Source organism: Gobius niger (assembly GCF_951799975.1).
Source record: "Gobius niger genome assembly, chromosome: 1".
NCBI classification, from domain to species: domain Eukaryota; kingdom Metazoa; phylum Chordata; class Actinopteri; order Gobiiformes; family Gobiidae; genus Gobius; species Gobius niger.
The window spans coordinates 3,884,532-3,908,624 of record NC_136852.1 but is presented as its reverse complement, the minus strand read 5'-3'; the positions used below and the strand labels follow the sequence as shown (position 1 = coordinate 3,908,624).

Sequence of the window (24,093 nt, the reverse complement as noted above, 5' to 3'; positions counted from 1 at the left end):
CCAGTGTGATAAATAGCGATTTAATGTTATCCTCTAACAATTACCAGAGATGGCAGAGCCGTGGTCTGAGCCAGGGCTAAACCAGGACTAAACCAGGACTGAATGAGAAACTAGAGCTTAGACAAAGAGAAAAGCAGTGACAACAAGAAGCACATGGGCTTTACCTTTAGCTTTAGCCTCAGAGCCTGAAGTTCCTGCTGTTGTTTCTAAACTCCAGCTGCGCCGGAGGAGCAGATCAAAGATTGTTTGTGGATAAAGTAAGCGCTCACTCTGCATGGAGTCGCCCCTGGCCACAAGGGGGTGGTATTACAGCAATGTCAGCTCCCCACCATGAAGACCATAGCGCATTGGTGTGCGCTCAGTCACGCCAAACGACCAAAGATGTTGTTAGCATTTGGCCTCTCCCAGTATATTCCTATAGCTCCAAACGGGGTGAAGTTGGAAGCGACCAAGCTCCTCCCCGGGCACAAAGACCAGACTCGTCTAAGCTCAGGTAAGAACATATCTCAGTATGGAAAAACTGTTCCTTTAAAACTAACAAAAAAGTATGAACCTTTAGAAAGAAAGACAAAAGCAAAACTCCATATCGTTTTTAAAAGTGTTATTAGTGTTTGCAAGTCTGTAGCTAGCTCGATTAATGAAAAAATAATAATCACGATTATTTTTGTAATAATTGAAATCACGATTATTCGTTGCCTTTTAAAAAAAAGTATTTATTTTATTTATATATTTATTAATAAAAAAACTATGCTGAATATTTTCTGTTTTCTGAACAGTCATAAAAGTACAAATGATTTCAGGTTTGCCTCGATTAAGGCGAGGTCTCTGTTTCACACCTGCCCCCTGCTGGCCAGCCCTCACACCTGCGCAAGTAAACTGAGCGGCGCGGCCTGATGACGTCATCACACAGCGCCGTTTGAATTTATGTCAGGAAAAATGTTTTTTTTTTACCGATTATGCTAATTTTGTAATCGTTTAGTGTAATAATGGAAATTGTAATCGAATTTGGATTAATTGCACAGCCTTATCGCCGAGTTGTATTGAATAAAATGGTTGTCAGAAAAGAACGTAAACTTGAACCTGAACAGATCCAGCAGTGGATTTCAGCTCGAGCCTTTCAAAATGGATTTATCCTGTGCACTGTTCAGACCCTCGTCTCTCTCCTACTCACGGCTCTGGATGGAAACAGCCTCTGACGTCTCTATTATTGCATCTGAGTGATCGCCTCCATCATCCCCGCGGGCCGTCGGGCCTAATCAGCCGAGCGTGGCGGCCGATCGCTGCCGCCTCCCGCCGTGCACGCTCTCGGGATCAGCCGCTGGCCAAACACCGGCTTGTTTGTGGAGTGCGATGATGATGACTGCGCGCCCGGCTGACTCCTTCATTACACCGTGTTTCATTATCGCCGCGCACCGAGAAGAGGATTCAGGAAGAGGCTCGTTCAGAAGGAGAATCATGTGGAATCGAGCTGACGACGAGTGTGGATTTCTGCTACACAATTATTAGTATAAACAAGTCAACGAGGTTTCATACTGGTGAGAAAACAAAGACGAATTATTATTTGAGAGAAGACTGAAATATGTAAATGAAGTGCATTATAACCGTCTAATCCGCTTACACCATGGCCCCACAAACGGAACATTTCATAACAAATAGTATCTGAACTTAAAGGAACAGGCCACCGTTTTTACATACTGAGATATGTTCTTACCTTAGCTTTGACGAGTTCTTTAGGACCTGTCTGATCTTCACCCGTGCCTTCAGTCACGTAAACACAGCGCAGACGGCGTTAGCATTTAGCCTCTCCCTCTCTCCTCTATAGCTCCAAAACAGGTCAAGATAGAAGCTACCAAGCTCTTCCACGTTTTCCCTATTTAAATATGGTTACGTGAAGTGTTCCACTACAAAGTATAATACACAAAATTAAACAGTGTGGATTTTCTAAGCGGATAAAAGGGGGAACTATATTGTAAGGCGTAATAATACCAGGAGTAGTTTGAAATCCGCGCAGTAATCTTCACTTTACTGCGCAGTAATCTTCACTTTACTGCGCAGTACTCTTCACTTTACTGCACAGTAATCTTCACTTTACTGTGCGGATGCCAAACTACTCCTGGTATTATTTCGCCTTACAATATACTGTAGTTCCCCCTTTTTTTTTGTAATTTTTTTTATCACATTTTTGTCGTTTTTTGTCACATTTTTGTCATTTTTCGTCAATTTCTTGTGACATTTTTGTGACATTTTTGCCACTTTTTCATTAATTTTTCGTCACTTTTTTGTCAATGTTTTCTCACTTTTTTGTCACATTTCCATCATTTTTTTCGTCTCAGTTTTGTTGCTATTTTCACAGCTTTTTTCTAGAAGCTTTTGAACTGGGATAAAGCCAAACTGGAGAAAATGTGCTCGGTTCAGGTGGGAGTTAAGGGGTTAAAGGGATATTTCAGGATTTTTGACAGAGGGCCTCATTTCCTAGTTATTCAGAGTGTTGCTGATTTCTGGAGATGTTTTTTTTTGTAATTCATGCAGTTCTTATTTAAAGAGTTTTGTGGCGCTAGGCTAATGCAAGGCTAGCGCATTTCTATGGTATCAGCTAGCCTGCATTAAAAACAGTGTGACCCGCTCCACAGAGCACCTGAGGCAAATCACTTATAACACCAGACTAACCATATAAACGTCTGTGTCCATAGAATAATGTTTGGAATATAACCCTGCATCACATGAATGATCGCATTTTGAGGGACTATTTTCAAGCAGATCACTCCGCCGCCGCGTAGCTTATACAACCACGAAGCTGATGCTGCTCAAATATAAGTTCTTTTAAATGCAAAATGACACAGACATTTATATGGGTAGTCTGACGTTCAATCAATCAATCTGTATTTCAGGGTTTTGTCCCTTCGCCTCGTGGCTCTATATTTAGAAAGCCTGCCGGTGTTTACAGGTCTGACAGATGGAAGCGTCTGATCAAACACTCGGCTCTCACGCTGAAACACTCTCCTCATTACAGATGTCAATCACAGAGCTCAGTCTCTCTGACAATCACTGGACACTCACAGCGCCGTGTTCTCTGGGAATGAATGCGCATTGATTGCAATCGTCTGTGTTGTTCAAAGAAGAGAAAGCAAAGCAACTTTTAAGAAACAAGTGAAGAAGATGTTGTGTCTCGTCGGTAAGAGATGGAATAAGAATTAGCAGCGGGAACATCAAGAGTTGGGTTTTGTGAGGATGTTTTGGACCAGACTTTGTTTGACAGGGGGGCAGAAGCAGCAGCCCTCGCTACAAGGGCTGGGACCGACCGAAGAGCTCCAGTAGGGGGCGGTATCGGTATTCGGTGCCAATTTTCTGTAGTTTTTCTCTCCTCAATAAATGATCCTCAGTGAGTCTAAAAAAGCCTGAACTCATGAGCAGCTTCAGCACAAATGCAGAGGTTTTCTTAAAGGGACTAGATGCAAGTTGGCCATTTTATACTCACTACTGCCACCTCAGGTCATACGTGTAACTGCAGCTTTTATATTAAGCTCGTGCATGACGGCATTTCAGACCTGAAATACAAATTTTTGAGCAACAGTGCAGGGTTTTAGAGGCAGTTGTGGTGAACAGGTCACATGACTGGAACATGTGATACTTAATTTTAACATTTTTAAACTATGTATAGTCCCTTTAACCTCTTAACTCCCGCTATCATGTTCAGCTTTCCCCAAATCTGAAAGCTTCTTGACTGGAGAGTTCACTCTATAGGCCTTAATGCCTCATCTGTAAGCGAGACTGTGTCGTTATCACGGTGACACTTTCTTTGCTCTATTATGTCACATTTTTTTGCATTTTTTCAGCTTTTTGTTGGGTTTTAGTTGCTTTTTTGACAATTTTTTCCTGCTTTTTTGACTACTTTTTTCTGCTTTTTTGACCAGTTTTTTTCAGCTTTTATTCACCAGTTTTTTGCCACTTTCTTGTAAGTGTTCTATGGCGTTTTTGTAACTTTTTTTGTTTACATCTCGTTTTCATTTCTATTTTGGCGCTTATTTTCCAGAAGCTTTTAGATTTGGGCAAAGCCAAATTGGAGAAAATGTGCTCGGTTCAGGTGGGACTTAAGAGGTTAAAGCAAAGCAATTATAACTCACTAACACTTTAGTCATTATCAGAGATGGCAGAGCTGCGTCTGAGCCAGGACTAAACCAGGACTTACAGAAAACTGGTAAAAAACCAGGACTAAACCAGGACTGAATAAGAAACTAGAGCTCAAACAGAAAAGCAGTGACGGATACTTTTAATACACATTATTTTAATTCATTTAAAATAACACAGATATCGACCGAAAAGCAGGTATCGTTAAAGTAGTGGTATCGGCAAAAGGAAAAAAAAGACCCCCAGCCCTAGTCGCTACCGCTTCTGTCTGTACCAGGAGGCAATGCACACTTCGGACACGCAAATGTAAGAGGTAAAATGACCCGCTCCACAGAGCACCTGAGGCAAATCACTTATAACACCAGACTAACCATGTAAATGTCTGTGTCCATAGAGTAATGTTTGGAATATAACCCTGCATCACATGAATGATCGCATTTTGAGGGACTATTTTCTAGCAGATCACTCCGCCGCTGCGGAGCTTATACAACCACGAAGCTGCTGCTGCTCAAATCCAAGGTATTTTAAATGCAAAATGGTTAAAATTACTCTATGGACACAGACATTTACACAAAATAATAGTTAGTTACAGCCCTAGTCGCCAACTAACTATTAACCTGCAAAAAAGAGCTCTCACAAACATACGTGTCTTATTCTATTCATGATAAATGTATCATGTGTTTACTGTAAAGCCCCGCATGGTTTGAGAAAAGCCTCTGAAGTGCAGTGATGCAGCGCCAGTGCTTAATTTGTAAATTAGTATTTTCAGGAACACTTTTGGTCTGATTTGGGGAACAGGCCAAAACATTTGCCGGAACATTCTCATTAAACACCATTATATCAGATCAAATCTTTGCCGGATCCTCCTGGATCCTTGACCCTGAAAAACGGATGGGGCATCGAATGAAGCACTGCGCACCACACTCAAGTGTGTGTTGAAATCCAAGATGGACGTGTGTCAGCTGACGAGCCGCTGATTCAAAATGTGATAAATCAGGCAGGAATTACCATATTTTCCAGACTATAAGTCGCTCCGGAGTGAAAGACACACCAGCCGAAAATTGCCTTATGAAGAAAAAACAACAGGCTGAATAGGCGTACGGTTTGCTAATGTGACACATTGATGATTAGCTACATGAAGCATAATCAACAAACTACACAGGTGTCTGGTATGTTAACGTCACATAAACAGTTCAGATAAACTATATCATAAAGAACAAACCAAACTCTCCATCTCACTCCAAATCACGAAATCCATTGAGATCTTCATCCTCGGTGTCACTTCTGAACAGTCGCCACGGCAACGACCTGGGCCTGGAGGCGCAACTGCACCGTTGACAAGCCTCTCCCGGCAGCGCGTTTTTCCAGCTCTCATTTGTGAACTCGTTCCTCTAAATGTGGCCCTCGAGCCTTCAGCCCGTGATTAGCTTTGTTTGTTTTCTTCATTGTGGTCAGAGTAACCTCCGCTTTCCGCCAGTCCCTCAAGTTTCTCGCTCACTCCAGACTTTCTTTCTGCTGCTAAAAAAACTCCTTCTAATTATCGTTTAGTCCAAGATTGTAAAGTTTGGAGTCTGTCGGAGCTAAAAGGTTTGTTGTGTCACAGATGAAACACCAAACTGTCCTTATTTTTCCCTCCTCGCTGCCGTTTCCTTTCACTGACAGAACATCACGCTGAGGAACCAGAAGAACGTTTTTAATCCTCATTTATGCAGCGACTTTAAAGCGTCCCGTTATCGGCCTGCCGCACAGAGCTGCCCCTCTCCTCGCCCTCTGCCCCCATCGACCGCAACAATCGGACGGTCACGGCGCCCCCCCCCCCCCCCAGCGCCCCGCCGCCGCCCAGCTCATTCCACACCGAATCATGGCCGGGGCTAATCCGTCCCGCGGCACACTCCTGCGCTCGCGCCGCAGCCAGATGTTCCTTTCACAGCAGCATCAGACACACAGGCGGCTCCAGCGTCGGCTTAGGCCACATGAAAGGACGGCGCCGCCTGGATCCCAGGGACGCACGGGGTTTATCGGACTCAGCGCAGCCGCCAGAACACGGGGACGACCGGCATTGTCCTGGTAAACACAACAGGACTCCAGGCCAAACAAGATGCACAGCGTTTTGAACAAAGTCACCTCGGAACATAAGACTTCACTTACGAAGACAAAATGAAATGTCCGAAACTAATAATGACTGCTTTTCGGTGCCGGTGCCTTAACGGTACTTTTTCCGATACCAATGTTATTTTAATTGAGTAAGGGATAATGTATAGAACGCTGGTCATTATCGGGAAAATAAGCACCGACAGGGCGAACTTATTTTCCCAATAATGACCAGCGTTCTATACATTTTCCCGCTTATGATACGGCCATTTGCCAACTGAACACACACAACATAAACTTTGTACTCTTTTATGAAGGTCGAAAGGTTTATTTAATGACTTCCGCGACAAATAGTTCCCAAAAGTTTGCGCGTTGCTCGGCAACGTTTTGCTAGACTAGAAGCAGCAAGGCTAGTAGCTAGCCTAGCTACTTAGTTGAAGGCGCAGTTGGAGGAATGGTGGTGAATCTCTGGGTAAGTTGAAAGTTAGACTCACGCTAACTTCACGAGCGATTCCCCCAACTTCTCTCGCAGTGACGGGGACAGATAGTGTCGCTACTACGTACGCGCAGAGTGATATGAAAACACGAACTGCGTTGCCATGGGCAGCGGTCATTTTTTTTTCAGAGGTCCTTTATCAGAAAATAATGACCGGTAGAACGTTGGGAAATCCCATTCAAATCAACAGAGCTTCTACTTACGTTGTGAAGAGCCGTATAATAAGTTAAAATAATGTGTTCAAATATTCAGGAGAAAATCCTAAAACGGCAGAACAGAAAGAACACAGGCCGCAGCAGCATCAGCTTCATTTTTTGGGCAGAATTCCCACTTAAAGGGGGGGTTTTATGCAAAATCAAGTCATTCCCTCATTAAAAACATGCCTGAAGTGTTGCCTTGGCACATTCACGTATTTTTGAGTAATCTGTAAAAACTCTGATGGCGGCCATTTTAGGGATAGGTTTGCCTGAGTCCTCCTAGGAACGCCCCCACCTCCTGGAAACAGTAATTAAAAAATACTTCATAATTTGCAGTTATATGTGTTTTTCGTGCTTGACATCGCCGTTTTTGGCCCGCGACTCACAGGCACTTTTTAATTTTGGCCCTCGGAGACAAAAAGTTTGGGCACCCCGGGTCTAAGAGCTCTAGTTTCTTATTCAGCAAAAACTAGTAGTTTACTAGTTTTCTGTAAGTCCTGCGTGACATTTACAGTTTTTGCTCACTGGCCTCAAAGGGTCTGCCTCATATCAACGAGTCATGGCTAAGTTTTGGTGTAAATCTCGTATTAACTGTTCTAATTATTGAGAGTCTGCACATGCGTTCTTTTCATTTTAAATAGAACCCACAACGTTCCCTTTCTACTCTAAAGAGCCAAATATGGCTCCAGTTATGGTCCCGGTATTTGGACGCACTTGGACACAAGGGGGCGCCCTTCCAACCATCTCAGTGTAAATGTGACTTGACTTTCTTCAGAGTGAGACTTTAGGTCAGACACAGTGACAGTAACATGACGCTAAATACAGTGAGCTCTTTGTTTCCAGTGAAAAGGCTGAGGACTCATTGCTCTTCACAGACTGAGAAGTGAAGAAGGAAGTCATGGAGCTTCTGCTTTAGACAGAACTTCAGACTTCTGCTGTAATTGAACGATTCTGAAACTGAAGTATGTAGTAAATAAGTAAAAAATTAAATGAAAATTCTAATGACACTTTTTTATCACACAATTGATGCTTATAAAGGTTGAAGAAATATCCATATAGATTATCTGCTGTAGGTCATCTGTGTCCGGTTCCTCCATGACCCACCACGGCTCAGAGGAACCGGGACAAACATGACTCTACAGCAGATACTAATGACAAGGGTTTGCTTTTGTAGAATGAGAGTCATTAATATTTAAGTAATCTTTTCATTACCTAAATTCAGGACTTTCACACTTATTACAAAGGAAAACTTGAATTCCAATCTTTTATTGTTACATCCAGCAGAAGTGTAATGTTCTAAAGCAGAATCTCCATGACTTCCTTCTTCACTTCTGAGTCTGTGACTGAAGAGCAATGATCCCTCAGCCTTTTTACTGGAAACAAAGAGCTCACTATTTAGCGCCATGTTACTGTGACTCACGGTGTCTGACCTACAGTGTAGCTCGGAAGCCAATCAGACCACAGAGACTCAGAGTGGGCGGGGCTCAAATCAGCACCAAACGCCAAGATCTAAGTTCTCAGACTAAAAATAATAAACCCGGAGTAGAAAGGGTTAATGAGTGAATGAATATTGCCTCCACTTTTGGACGCCTCTCTGAGACAGTCACATGACCTCAGTTCGTATGTGCGGAGAGAAGAGATGTCGGACTTTGCATATGTTAAATAAGCTAATAAAATATACACATAAAGTTGACCAAGAGAGAATAAATTCTGCTGATTCCGCCGGTGTTAATTGAAACGTTCTTTCTTCCGTGAGCTCCAATAACCACCGGGAGATTCCTCTGCGTCTCGATTCGAGCGGGAAATGGAAACAGTATCTCGGCCGCGGCGAAGCGAGGAACTCAAACACGGAGTAAATTGGTGACACGAGTCTATTGCTAATACAATTTTTCACGGCAAATAACTGGATGGGGGCACAGCGGGGGGGTTGGGGGGGGGACAGCCAAAGGGAACGAGCCAAGTGCAAATGAGAAGTAGCAAACAGTACAAAACTGCATTGTTCAAATGTAATTCAGAGAGGACATGCAAAGGAATATCAGAGGGGGGATCCACTTCACAATCCTGGATCCTGGTTTCTCGGCTTCTCGGTTTCTTCGGCCTGACTCAAATAAACTAAACTAAACTGAACCTCTTACCACCCGCCTTAACCGAGTGCTTTTTCTCCAGCTCAGATCAAAAGCTCTTGGACTGGAGCTCACAGCCTATAGGCCAGTGGCGTAGCAAGGGCACCAAGGGGCCCCAAGCAAGAATGTCGGTAGGGGGGCCCTCTGGTGGCCGTTCACTGTGCACTGCTTCTTCCCCCTACATGTTCCAGCCATGTCCTAATGTGTAGAATGAGCTCAGACCTGTTCACCACAACTGCCTCTGAAATACTGCACTGTCGCTCAGAAAGGGGTTAATTCAAAGCTGCAGTTTCACATGTGACCTGAGGTGGCAGTAGTGAGTATAAAATGGCTAACTTGCATCTAGTTCCTTTAAACTCTTAACTCCCACCTGAACGGAGCCCATTTTCTCCAGTTTGGCTTTACCCTAATCAAAAAGCTTCTTGGGGAAAAAAGCACCAAAACAGCCACAAAAAATGAGAAGAAAACAAGGATGTCAATGCAACAACAAAAAATGTGACAAAAACTCAACCAAAAAGAGACAAAATTCAACAAAAAAATGACAAAAATTCAACAAAAATGTGACAAAAATGTGACAAAAATTCAACAAATAAATGACAAAAAATCAACAAAAACTCAGCAAAAAAAATTACAAAAAATCAACAAAAATCAACAAAAATTCCACAAAAATCCAACAAAAATTCGACAAAAAATTTATGAAAATTCAACAAAAATCCAACAAAAACTCCACAAAAAAATGACAAAAATACAACAAAAATGTGACAAACACTCAACAAAAAGTGACAAAAATTCAACAAAAAGTGAAAAAAATTCAACAAAACTTCAACAAAAACTCAACAAAAAAAGGCAAAAACTCAACAAAAAAAATGACAAAATTTCAACAAAAATGTGATAAAAACTCAAGCAAAAAGTGACAAAAATTCAACAAAAACTCCACAAAAAAATGACAAAAGTTCAACAAAAATTCAACAAAAACTCAACAAAAAAATTACAAAAATTCAACAACAAAAAGACAAAAATGTGACAAAAACGCAAAAAAAAAATTGACAAAAATTCAACAAAAAATTGACAAAAAATTGACAAAAATTCAACAAAAACTCAACAAATAAATGACAAAAATTCAACAAAAAAATGACAAAAATTCAACAAAAAAGAAAAAAAAATACAAAATGTGACACAACACAGCAACAACGCAAGTAAAAAGGTCAGTTTTGTGTGTCTTAGCTTTCAAATGAGGTGTTACACAGGCCTATATAACAGCCAAAGAGGACAGAATGCATTTGGTTTAGGCGGGTGGTAAGAGGTTAATGAAGCATTTACATGTGCGACGGACACACGCGATGTCTGTCGGCCAAGTGTCCCCACAAACAACGGCACTAAACCTCCACCTCGTCTGAAAGGATCCCAGATTAACATCACTGCTCATGTTTTTCGCATAATAAAATCAATGCAGCGCTAAAACATCTATTGTCTATTCCTGCAGCCTTTAACAACCCAGCGGGAGAAGAGTTCGGTGTTTAAATCAATATTTATTCTCTGACGGGCCCTCTGGGGAACGTCCCGACTCTCCCAATTACCCGACATGAAAACCAACAAAGTTTTACGACGCGGAGACGATGTACGGAGTTCTGTTTAAACGTGGCATCGCTCACGCCGCGACGTCCAATTACACAGCCGGCTGCCCCAACGCCGGCCCAGTTTTCCCACTAAAAACACTTTAATAAGGCCGCCCCGGTGTAATGAAAAATAATGCACGGCGTGTAAACAAAGGGCGGCGCGGTTAACGCACTCATTTATATGCAAAGGTGGGAAACGACAGGCCAGTCATAACAGCGCAGGATATTAGAGTCATCAGAGTTACATCAAGCCCCTCATGATGGACGCCTTCTTCTTCTTCTTCTTTGGCGCTTGCAGACCTGGAAGCAGATGCGGACGGATCAAAGTGCCAGTCAAAAAGATGAGGGTGCTTTATAAACTCATCTCAGTCTTGTTTGCTGCACTGCGGAACTTTTACAAAATACACCAAGGAAAAAACAAGAAGGAATGGCAGTGTAATGATCAGCAACAATCCAACAGTGAGAACATGCACGGTGCTGAGCTGGGAGCAAAATCGCAAAATCAAAAATACATTTATAGTTTTTCTTTATGGGAAGGCAATGTAGATGTAAATTCTGACAATAACAGCGTTTGTCATATGAGGTTATATCCACACAAAGACAAAACTCTTATAATTTCAGAAACCTTCGCAGCCAGCTCAGTAAATGTGTTCGTCCACATGGAGCCAATCGTGTGTAAAAACGCTGCGATTCACCTGCCAGGCCTGTGTGTGGCGCTGTGACGCTACCACAGATAATAGAAGATGTAGAAGTTCTCAGTCAGGCCCCGAAACGAGCAGATTGGTGAGAGCTCTTACGCCAAACCGGATGTGCGTCAGCGTCCGCCATGATAAGAAGCCTCCGAATTGGGCTCAGATAGGAAGGAGTTAGGAAAAGGAGCCTCAATGCTAACTGTCATAGCTACTTTAGCATTGGGACCTCTCAGCTATGTGCCATCCCATAAGCCACCGCGCCAAATTCCCTCAACCCTCCTTGAGTGATTCATGTGGAACCACTGTTGATTGACAAGAGCACATTTAATCAAAAAAATATGGAAAAAGATTCTGCACAAGCCAAACTTTATGAAAGAGACAAAATCCATGTGGTCGTCCCCACAGCTCAGTCACATGTCAGTGTTAAAGAGACGCCTCAGTGAACGGCTTAAATGAAGGAAGTTTGTGCTTTTGTTTTCATGTATGGCTCATTTGGATTGTATTTCTCCTTAAATGTCTTTATTTGGACACTGTTACGACCCGGCTCTGCTAGTAAAGGAAGTGACAAAAACCAAGATGTAAAATGGATAAATAAAGTTGTAATTTAATAAAAGGAGTGTACAAGGTAAATTTAACAAAGGAGTGACAAAAATAACCAAACAAAGGCTATTTACAGTATTTACAAAAAGGTTAACCAAAACAAAATCAAAGTACACCAATGTAAACAAGGATAAGAAAATTAGGCCTAATGAATACAAAACAAAGTAATGACTCAACCAAGCGAGTGCCTCTTAATTCCATGTCACTACCAAAGTGAACATCCCAAAAAGAGGCACAACCCCCCCCAGGTGTTGAGCTGCTCCCCCAATCAGGCGGCAGCAAAGCCAGAGACCCAACCAGCAGCCAGGACCCCAATGCACTCCACCAATCGCAGCCCAGGACCACAGCAGCAAATTAGCATGGGAGAAAACAGGTTTAGGCCACACAAACAAAAATATACAAAAAGAAAGGAGGGAACCTGGAGGCCTGGGGCCGTAACAGACACTATACAGGAGGTGGCGGCATGTGCTTTTGTTTGACTGCCAATAACCTTAAAGGGGCTAGATGCAAGTTAGCCATTTTATACTCACTACTGCCACCTCAGGTCATACGTGTAGCTGCACCTTCTATATTAAGCTTGTGCATGACGGCACTTCGGACCCAAATTTCAACACCTTTTTGAGTGACAGTTCAGGTCTGGGCTCATTCTCCACATTAGGACATTGTTGGAACATTGTAGAGGGAGGAAAATACGTTGTTTTAACAGTTTTAAACTCTGTATAGTCCCTTTAAAGGAGAAGAACAGCAGCTGTTGGTGATGTCACTTCCCCTTCCCCTGGGTAAGGACGTTCAAATTGGGAAAATGCTGCTGAAGTTCACTAACTGCATAGAGATCTAACAGTCGACCCCATGAAAGGTTAAGGATCAGGAGCTAGTGTTCGTGCTTAGAGGCTATAATTTGATGGTTTCGGACGCAGCCTCAATCTCTGCCCATTCATGTAAATGGAAGAAGGCTTCAATTTCACTTAACTCATTGGCCAGACAATTTCAGAACAGCCCATATTATAGATGACTTTCACTGATTTTTGAAGATCCACAGAATATTGTGTAGTATGACTTTGTAAAATCTGAAACCAATTTCAACTTTCCGTCCATCCATTTTATTCCGCTTTATCCGGGCAGCGTCTCAGCAGAGATGTCCAGACTTCCCGATCCACACACACCAGTGTTAATTTTGACAACATATTTTAATTTAGTTTTAGTCTTAGTCTTTTGACTAAAATGTAATTTCATTTTAGTGGAGATTTAGTCAACAAAAACTTTTCGATTTTAGTCTAGTTTTAGTCGACTAAATTTAAGCCTAATTTAGTCGACTTTGCATTTATAATATTCATTATAATCATATTTAAAGTAGTACTAAGTAATGTGTTTACCTGAATAAATCCTTTCCATAGTCCCTGTGGAGGTAATACAAGTGTTTATGGGATGGTTGGAGGGTCTTTCATCTCCCCTAAACGTCACTTTAAACTGTGTTTACAGCCAAGTTTGAGTGAAAAAAAATATTTCCATTGTATAATTGGATGCACAGTGACCCTCTCTCCCTTCACCTTTCCTGTTGGCGTAGTATTTACTCTCCAAGACAATTAATAGTTAAAAAATCGTAACTTGCTACGACACCTGCAGTTGCGCTTATGGCCTCTAGGGGCAAGAGTTACTTAGTTCTGCTTTAATCGTGGTCCTCGACTTCATGGAGCTGCTCCACATGTATAAAGCTCAGAGCTGCTACATGATATTTTTATTATATATATTTTATTTTATATATTTTTATCCGCTGTTTGCTACTGATGGACAACTGACTTTCCCATTGCGGGGATTAATAAAGTATCTATCTATATGTATGAGGCTCTTTCAGACTGTCAAGAGAAGTTTGGATGATTTCAGTCTCTCCTTTTCATTTTTATTTAGTCTTATTTTAGTCGACTAAAATATCTGGACATTTTTGTCATAGTTTTAGTCTCATGAGGAATGTTTAATTTAGTTTTCTCTCCAATTTTCTCTAATTTAGTCTCCTCCAACACTCTTACGAGAACCACCACTAACCAAAACCTGCTCAAGTTGTAAATTACCTGTATTTTTCCTTAAGTTTGGCTGTTCCCTCTCGACCTTCTCCTACTGCCATTGTCCTTCCCTCGTCCGAGATCACGGTAGATCTAAAGAAGCTCGAGAAGAAGAGCTAAAGGGGGCGCTAACCTTCTCAGTGATGTAGATGTTTCTCCCATAAAGGCTTTGATGATTGTCTTGGTTTTCCGTCCCTAAACACCCGAGAGCTTCATCACGGAGCAATTATCTCACAGAAGCTTCTTCCCGAGCACTTTGATATTAGACGATGTATTGTCCTCAAAGTCTTTCCGTGCGATCGGTATCGGAGAACGCGGCTGTCGGATCCCGCAGATGATGTCGGGGTGTTATCCGCTCGTGTCACTGATTTCATTTGAGGGGGATTAACTCCGGCGTGAAGACTGTCAGCCTTATCTTAATTACAGCGCTGCGATCGGGCCGGGCGCGAGGTGAGCACCGGCGCTTTTAATTACCGCAGCTTTGACGGGAAATCGAGGCAAAACGCGCTCATCGGGGGGATCGGGAAATTCAATGAAGTTTGGTGGGAGGTAAAGATAGTGGGTGGTTATTAAATTTATATAGATATATTATAGAACATCGACTTTACCTGCAATTGGCTTCTTTCACCTCGCTTTGATCATTGAGTTCTGTATTTTCTTGGTTTTGTTGCAGAATGAGATACAACAGAAGCCTCCTCTGCTTTTTCCAAAGGCCAGAAGCCATCACTGGACCCATCCCACTAAACCAGGGGTAGGCATTTTGAGAAATATAAGGGATCAAATACCTGTTAAAGTACACTAAAAATGCGAGAAATAGTGTCTTTTTATGGTGTATTTTCAAATGTCTTTGGAGAACATCCCACTTGGTCATATATAATGTAAAACAGTGATTCTCAACTGGTGGGTCGGGGACTTAAAAGTGGGTCGTGAGCCTATAGGGAACTTTTTGTCAATATTTTCCATCTGAAACTACACAGAAACACACTGGAGTCTGTTAAAATGTGTATTATTGGGTTGTTTTGATCATAATTTCAGTCTTCAAAGCAAATCTATGGCTTGTTCAATAAAAACGTGTGGTAAATGCAATATTTTATACGATATATGGTAAATTACAGTTTTATTCGGGTCGCAGCTTGTCATTAAGGTAATGGCGGGTCTCGGAGCCGGACCACTTTAGAACCACGGATGTAAAACATAACTTTAGGCCTAACCCTAACCCTACAATAGCGAGGTTCGGCCCTTGGTGTTTTGGCTATGATGAAAACTGGCCCTTCATGATGCAAACTTGCCCACCCCTGCACTAAACTGATCTGCCTAGTCCCCGCAGTTATAAAAGCTTGCGATAAGTTTGATGGTGAGAGTTCGAGGACCTACGGTAAATGGTTGTCACTTCTCATGAGCCATAGTGTCTTTGTGTCTTAGTGTCACATTTGGTCGTTGCTGTCAGACACACACGTGGACAGAGCCGGTTTTTCCTACAGGCAAACTATGTAAGTTGCTTAGGGCCCCCGCAGCCGCAAGGGCCCCACATCTCAGTCAAACTACGGTGTTGTTTCACTGATTAACCAACGCGTTGTTTCGGGGCCTTTTTGTCTCAAATGAGTTGAATCCACACGGTTCTCACGAGCACAGTTACTTACAATAACTCTGGTTCTCGGAATGAGCACAGTCTAACACAAATTGCGTCGCTCACAGGCTGATTCGCAGAGGTCAGACAGAAATAACCGTCAGAAGCAGGTGTAGTTTTAAATCAGCGCTTCCCAAACAGTGGGTCAGGGACCAGAGGTGAGCGAATGGGACCATTTACCATTTATTCCATCCATCCATTTTCTTCCGCATTATCCCGGGCCAGGTCGCGGGGGCAGCGTCTCAGCAGAGATGCCCAAACTTCCAGATTCTGTTCTGGGGGGACCCCGAGGCGACACCAGGCCAGCTCGGAGACATAGTCCCACCACCGTGTCCTGGGTCTTCCACGAGGCCTCTTCCACTAGGACATGCCTGGGAGGCGACCAGGAGGCATCCGGAACAGATGCCCGAGCCACCTCAGCTGCTCCTTTCGACGTGACGGAGCAGCGACTCTACTCCGAGCTCCTCCCGGGTAACTGAGCTCCTCCCCCGATCTCGAAGGGTGCGCCCAGCCACCCTGCGAAGGAAACTCATTTCGGCCGCTTGTATTCGCGATCTTGTCCTTTCAGTCATTACCCAAATCTCATGACCATAGGTGAGGGCGGGAACGTAGATCGATCGGCAAATCGAGAGCTTTGCCCCCGACTCATTTGCCATTTACCATTTTAAAAAGTTGGGAAATAGACTATAGTCGTCCTAAATCCCCGTCTGACAGTGGCTTAGTGGTTAGTGGTTCTCACACAGGAGGCGGGGCCTGAGTTGAGGTCATTATGTTCCTCTTCTGCACGACTGCACAGTGGAACTGTTTCTGATCGTTAATGGATTCGCTCTTCATCAAATAACCATGAGACATGTACTGTAGGGCCCCCGTGTGGATTTTTGCTTAGGGCCCCAGAAGGGCCAGCACCGGCTCTGCACGTGGATGTGTTTACAAAATATACTTCACTTGCAAAAAGTACATCTGAATGGGAAAAAAAAAGTCTGCTTTTGATCCGGACCAAACATTCAATCAACATTCATCAATAATTGGTTTTCATGTTCTTTATCTTTTATTAAACTTCCGTCTTTTTCCTGATTTTCAGCAGTTTTCAACTTTTCCAAGACCCAAACCAAGATCCGAACCATGACCCAGACTAAAACCAAGACCAGAACCATGACCCAGACTAAAACCAAGACCTGAACCAAGACCCAGACTAAAACCAAGACCAGAACCATGACCCAGACTAAAACCAAGACCTGAACCAAGACCCAGACTAAAACCAAGACCTGAACCAAGACCCAGACTAAAACCAAGACCTGAACCAAGACCCAGACTAAAACCAAGATCCGAACCATGACCCAGACTAAAACCAAGACCAGAACCATGACCCAGACTAAAACCAAGACCTGAACCAAGACCCAGACTAAAACCAAGACCTGAACCAAGACCCAGACTAAAACCAAGATCCGAACCATGACCCAGACTAAAACCAAGACCTGAACCAAGACCCAGACTAAAACCAAGACCTGAACCATGACCCAGACTAAAACCAAGACCTGAACCAAGACCCAGACTAAAACCAAGACCTGAACCAAGACCCAGACTAAAACCAAGATCCGAACCATGACCCAGACTAAAACCAAGACCAGAACCATGACCCAGACTAAAACCAAGACCTGAACCAAGACCCAGACTCAAACCAAGACCAGAACCAAGACCCAGACTAAAACCAAGACCTGAACCAAGACCCAGACTAAAACCAAGATCCGAACCATGACCCAGACTAAAACCAAGACCTGAACCAAGACCCAGACTAAAACCAAGACCAGAACCATGACCCAGACTAAAACCAAGACCTGAACCAAGACCCAGACTAAAACCAAGACCTGAACCAAGACCCAGACTAAAACCAAGATCCGAACCATGACCCAGACTAAAACCAAGACCTGAACCAAGACCCAGACTAAAACCAAGACCTGAACCAAGACCCAGACTAAAACCAAGACCTGAACCAAGACCCAGACTAAAACCAAGACCTGAACCAAGACCCAGACTAAAACCAAGACCAGAACCATGACCCAGACTAAAACCAAGACCTGAACCAAGACCCAGACTAAAACCAAGACCTGAACCAAGACCCAGACTAAAACCAAGATCCGAACCATGACCCAGACTAAAACCAAGACCTGAACCAAGACCCAGACTAAAACCAAGACCTGAACCAAGACCCAGACTAAAACCAAGATCCGAACCATGACCCAGACTAAAACCAAGACCAGAACCATGACCCAGACTAAAACCAAGACCTGAACCAAGACCCAGACTCAAACCAAGACCAGAACCAAGACCCAGACTAAAACCAAGACCTGAACCAAGACCCAGACTAAAACCAAGATCCGAACCATGACCCAGACTAAAACCAAGACCTGAACCAAGACCCAGACTAAAACCAAGACCAGAACCATGACCCAGACTAAAACCAAGACCTGAACCAAGACCCAGACTCAAACCAAGACCAGAACCAAGACCCAGACTAAAACCAAGACCTGAACCAAGACCCAGACTAAAACCAAGATCCGAACCATGACCCAGACTAAAACCAAGACCTGAACCAAGACCCAGACTAAAACCAAGACCAGAACCAAGACCCAGACTAAAACCAAGATCCGAACCATGACCCAGACTAAAACCAAGACCTGAACCAAGACCCAGACTAAAACCAAGATCCGAACCATGACCCAGACTAAAACCAAGATCCGAACCATGACCCAGACTAAAACCAAGACCTGAACCAAGACCCAGACTAAAACCAAGACCTGAACCAAGACCCAGACTAAAACCGAGACCTGAACCAAGACCCAGACTAAAACCAAGACCTGAACCAAGACCCAGACTAAAACCAAGACCTGAACCAAGACCCAGACTAAAACCAAGACCTGAACCAAGACCCAGACTAAAACCAAGACCTGAACCAAGACCCAGACTAAAACCAAGATCCGAACCACAACCCAGACTAAAACTAAGCAAAGACCAAGACCCAAACCAAGATCAGACCAAGACCTGAAACAAAGATCAGACCAGGACCAAGACCCGAGCCAATTACCAATCAATGAGCAACATCTCAAACGAAGTGCTAAAAAATGACACTAGTTTGGAGTGAATCGGACACTATGAGGGGGCTGATCAATCACCAATCAATGATCAATACCTCAAAAACTATGGGGGGGCAAACTTCACACAAGTGGTCAGATCATAGACTGAGACCAGAGGCACGTCCTCATGTTTTAGACGAATGCCTCAGGTCGGCGTTTTTACAAATCGTTATTCGAACTCATTCAGCCCTTTCTGCGATCAGCTTTTTAAATTCAAGAGCTCGTGTTTTAACTTTGTCCCGGTCGCTCCTGCAAAGAGTTGCCCTTCAGTAAAGTTCTCTCATTCTTGTTTATGGACAGCACTGTAAAGGTTTTCAGCAATTCTCAGTATTTTCTTCCTTAATGGCAATAATCTAAAAAAAATCTCGATATTTTTCTTCAGAATCATCATGACTGAAACATTTTCATTGGTGACATAAAGATGGATGAGAGGAAGAAAAACACAATCGATCAGGGAGTGAAAAAGGTTCAGCGTGTTACAAATATGAGCTTTAACCTCTTAACTCCCGCCTGAACCGAGAGCATTTTCTCCAGTTTAGCTTTACCCAAATCCTGTAGGCCAGTGTAACGCCTCATTTGAAAGCTAAGATCTACAAAACTCATCTAAATGGATCTTTTTCCTCACGTCATCAGATTTTTTTCCATCTTTTTTGGGGGGTTTCAACTCATTTTTGTCATTTTTTTGTCACATTTTTGTCATTTTTTGTCATTTTTGTCACATTTTTCCATCCATCCATTTTCTTCCGCTTTATCCGGGGCCGGGTCGCGGGGGCAGCAGTCTCAGCAGAGATGCCCAGACTTCCCGATCCACAAACACCTCCTCCAGCTGTTCTGACCCCGAGGCGACACCAGGCCAGCTCGGAGACATAGTCCCACCAGTGTGTCCTGGGTCTTCCACGAGGCCTTGTCCCACGAGGACATGCCTGGAACACCTCCCGCGGGAGGCGACCAGGAGGCATCCGGAACAGATGCCCGAGCCACCTCAGCTGGCTCCTTTTGACGTGAAGGAGCAGCGACTCTACTCCGAGCTCCTCCCGGGTAACTGAGCTCCTCACCCGATCTCGGAGGGTGCGCCCAGCCACTCATTTCAGCCGCTTGTATTCGCGATCTTGTCCGTTCGGTCATTACCCAAATCTCATGACCATAGGTGAGGGTGGGGACGTAGATCGATCGGTAAAATCGAGAGCTTTGCCCCGACTCAGCTCCCTCTTCACCACGACAGACCGATACAGCGACCGCATCACTGCTGACGCCGCACCGATCCGTCTGTCGATCTCACGCTCCATCCGTCCCTCACTCGTGAACAAGACCCCGAGATACTTGAACTCCTCCACTTGAGGCAAGGACTCCCCACCGACCTGAAGAGGGGAAGCACCTTTTTCCGGTGGAGAACCATGGCCTCAGATTTGGAGGTGCTGATCCTCATCCCGGCCGCGACACACTCGGCTGCAAACCGCCCCAGAGCAGCTGAAGGTCCTGGTTCGTTGAAGCCATCAGAGCAACATCATCCGCAAACAGCAGAGATGAGACTCTGAGGCTCCCAAACCGGACACCCTCCGGCCCCTGGCTGCGCCGAGAAACTCTGTTCAGTCTGTCACATTTTTGTCTTTTTTAAATAATTTTTTTGTCATATTTTTTGTCACATTTTTGTCATTTTTTCGTCACTTTTTTGTCACATCTTCATCATTGTTTTCGTCTCAGTTCTGTATTATTGTTACTGTAGTATTTTCACACCTTTTTCCCAGAAGCTTTTGGATTGGGGTAAAGCCAAACTGGAGAAAATGTGCTCGGTTCAGGCGGGAGTTAAGAGGTTAAAATTAATGTAGTGGAGTATATTTAAAATTGGGATTATTTTTCAAAAGTACAAAGTTCTCAACAAAAACACTTCTTAAGTAAAGCACAAATCCTCAAAAACTCGACTCAAGACCACCTTCATCTCCCACTTCAAAACAACAAAGTGCCGCGCGTGGAATCCAGTGCAAAAAGTACAAATACTGCACGTGCGGGCTTCCGTAAAACTGAGCCCAAACTCACCAGATTGAAGAGGGTCTCCACGATGTCCCGGTCGCTGACCTCTCCCACCTGGATGAGCCTCGTGAGCACTGAAAACCTGCTCCTGGTGTCACGGATCGGCCCGGCCTGGTCCAGGAGGGTCCCGGGCTGGAGGAGGAGGAGGAGCAGGGGGTCCGACATGGTGAGGGTCTGCCCGCGCGGTGCCCCCAGCGAGAGGAAACACGGCGGTTCACACAGGAGAAAACCAGCTCGATGTTTGTACAATCCGGGGATAAATCCGGGTCCTGACAGGTTCTCCACGTGCGGGCCGAGCCGGGCGCGTGTCTGCGGGGAGGACGGAGGCTCCAGTCGCCGCCGCCGCCGCTGCTGCTGATGAGAGGATTTGGGAACAGACTTTGGAGACGGAGGAGAGATGATGGAGAGCGCGCTGTGCGTCATGGTGGCGCCCTCTGCTGGTGGTTTCAAGAGGTGCTACAGCTGGACCAGAGCTGAGGGAGAGCGGTTCAAATATTTACTGTCAACCAGGAGCGGACTGGCCATATGTCCGATCTGGAAGAGCACAGAAGGGCCACTGGCTCTAGGGCCACCGGTCCCGCCTCAACCGAGCTTTACCCAAATCTAAAAGCTCAAAAGAAAAGCATCAAAATAGCGAGAAAAAGAGAAGAAAGAAAACATGAGGAAAAACACGGACAAAAAAAACACAACAAAAAATGATAGAAAAAAATGATTAAAAATTCTACAAAAATGTGACAAAAATTCAAGAAAAATGTAACAAAAATTCAACAAAAATGTGACAAAAACTCAACAAAAATTCAACAAAAATTCAACAAAAATGTGACAAAAAATCAACAAAAATGTGACAAAAATTCAAGAAAAATTCAAGAAAAATTCAAGAAAAATTCAAGAAAAATGTAACAAAAAATCAAGAAAAATGTGACAAAAATTCAACAAAAATTCAACAAAAAAGTGACAAAAATTCAACAAAAATGTGACAAAAATTCAACAAAAATGTGACAAAAATTCAACAAAAATTCAACAAAAATTCAACAAAAACTCAACAAAAATGTGACGAAAATTTAACAAAAATGTGACAAAAATTCAACAAAACTTCAACAAAAATGTGACAAAAATTCAACAAAAATTCAACAAAAATGTGACAAAAATTCAACAAAAATTCAACAAAAATTCAACAAAAATGTGACAAAAATTCAACAAAAATTCAACAAAAATGTGACAAAAATTCAACAAAAATGTGACAAAAATGTGACAAAAATTCAACAAAAATGTGACAAAAATTCAACAAAAATGTGACAAAAATGTGACAAAAATGTGACAAAAATTCAACAAAAATGTGACAAAAATTCAACAAAAATTCAACAAAAATGTGACAAAAATGTGACAAAAATTCAAGAAAAATGTGACAAAAATTCAACAAAAATTCAACAAAAATTCAACAAAAATTCAACAAAAACTCAACAAAAATGTGACGAAAATTTAACAAAAATGTGACAAAAATTCAACAAAACTTCAACAAAAATGTGACAAAAATTCAACAAAAATTCAACAAAAATTCAATCAAAATGTGACAAAAATTCAACAAAAATGTGACAAAAATGTGACAAAAATTCAACAAAAATGTGACAAAAATGTGACAAAAATGTGACAAAAATTCAACAAAAATTCAACAAAAATTCAACAAAAATTCAACAAAAATTCAACAAAAATGTGACAAAAATGTGACAAAAATTCAACAAAAATGTGACAAAAATGTGACAAAAATGTGACAAAAATTCAACAAAAATTCAACAAAAATTCAACAAAAATTCAACAAAAATTCAACAAAAATGTGACAAAAATGTGACAAAAATTCAACAAAAATGTGACAAAAATTTGACAAAAATGTGACAAAAATTCAACAAAAATTCAACAAAAATTCAACAAAAATTCAACAAAAATTCAACAAAAATGTGACAAAAATTCAACAAAAATGTGACAAAAATGTGACAAAAATTCAACAAAAATTCAACAAAAATGTGACAAAAATTCAACAAAAATGTGACAAAAATGTGACAAAAATTCAACAAAAATGTGACAGAAATTCAACAAAAATTCAACAAAAATTCAACAAAAATGTGACAAAAATTCAACAAAAATGTGACAAAAATTCAACAAAAATGTGACAAAAATGAAAAAGAGAAAAAGCAAAAAAAACATACAAAAGGTGACACAACACAGCAACAGCGCGAGGAAAAAGGTCAATTTTGTGGGTCTTAGCTTTCAAATGAGGTGTTACACAGCCAAAAGAGGACAGAATGCTCTCGGTTAAGGCGGGGGGTAAGAGGTTAAAATATGTATTTGTGGAAGTGTCGCATTTAGGCTAATTTGGGCCAGGCTGGTCAGAGTCCAGGGCTGTTTTTCAGTCCCAGTCCGACCCTGCTGTCAAGCTCTAAACCCAAGCCTTAACCGAGCCACTTTATCCAGTTTGGCTTTACTCAAATCTAAAAGCTTCTTGAAAACAAGGAAAAACATAAGAGACAATAAAGTAACAAAACAGCGATGAAACCCAGGGGAAAAAATAATAAAGTATTTAAAATAGGCAATTTTCTGAAATACATTTTCAATATATTGTCATTTGCATGAACTTATTAAGAACATTTTTAAATACATTCCTGAAGTTGTACTTTGTATTATATATTTTTAAAATACACTTTCTATGTATATATATATATATATATAAATATATTTGAATGCACATTTTAAATATGGGGAGACCGGTGTAAAGGTTTTAAACTACCCCCTGGTAATTTGAAATCAGTTTCAAGTTACCCCCGGGGGTAAGATGAACGCGATATCAAGCTACCCCCCCTGATTTCAGATTACCCCCCTCTCAACCGCTTTCTTCATCCATAAGATCCCTTACAGGAACCGCTGTTGGAGCCCAAACCTTACAAACTAAAGCTAACCTTACCTTAGCCCTAACCTTAAAGAGTAACTAAACACCAAATCCACTTTTATTTTGCTGATAAACGGTCTAAATGGTTGTTGAATAGAGTTAGCTACATGTCCCAGTCAATATTTGAACATTTGGTGCAAACTTGTTCAAAATCTCACTTTTGTGTCTAAAACCGCAGGGTTAGCGCCTCTACTGGTTTCACGCAGCAACTACATTTGATATTTTGCGGTTGGAGGAGAGTGTGTCCACGGCGTCCAGAAAACGTCATCAGTTCTGCCCGTGGTTCTGCCTCTGTGCCTCTGTGGCCCCGCCCACACACGCCTCTGTGGCCCCGCCCACTCACGCCTCTGTGGCCCCGCCCACTCACGCCTC

At 42.6% G+C, this 24,093-nt stretch overlaps 1 protein-coding gene across 1 annotated transcript in view; it reads right to left on the bottom strand.

Moving 5' to 3' along the window:
- Nucleotides 1-20,969, bottom strand: part of LOC306966731 (neurobeachin-like) — a 684,825-nt gene extending 663,856 nt beyond the window's left edge. Inside the window, exon 1 of the mRNA XM_079561544.1 lies at nucleotides 20,790-20,969. Within this exon, the coding sequence (XP_079417670.1) occupies nucleotides 20,790-20,948 (159 nt within the window). The 5' untranslated portion in view covers nucleotides 20,949-20,969. The remainder of the gene's footprint in view (nucleotides 1-20,789) is intronic.
- Nucleotides 20,970-24,093: the final 3,124 nt, after the last annotated feature.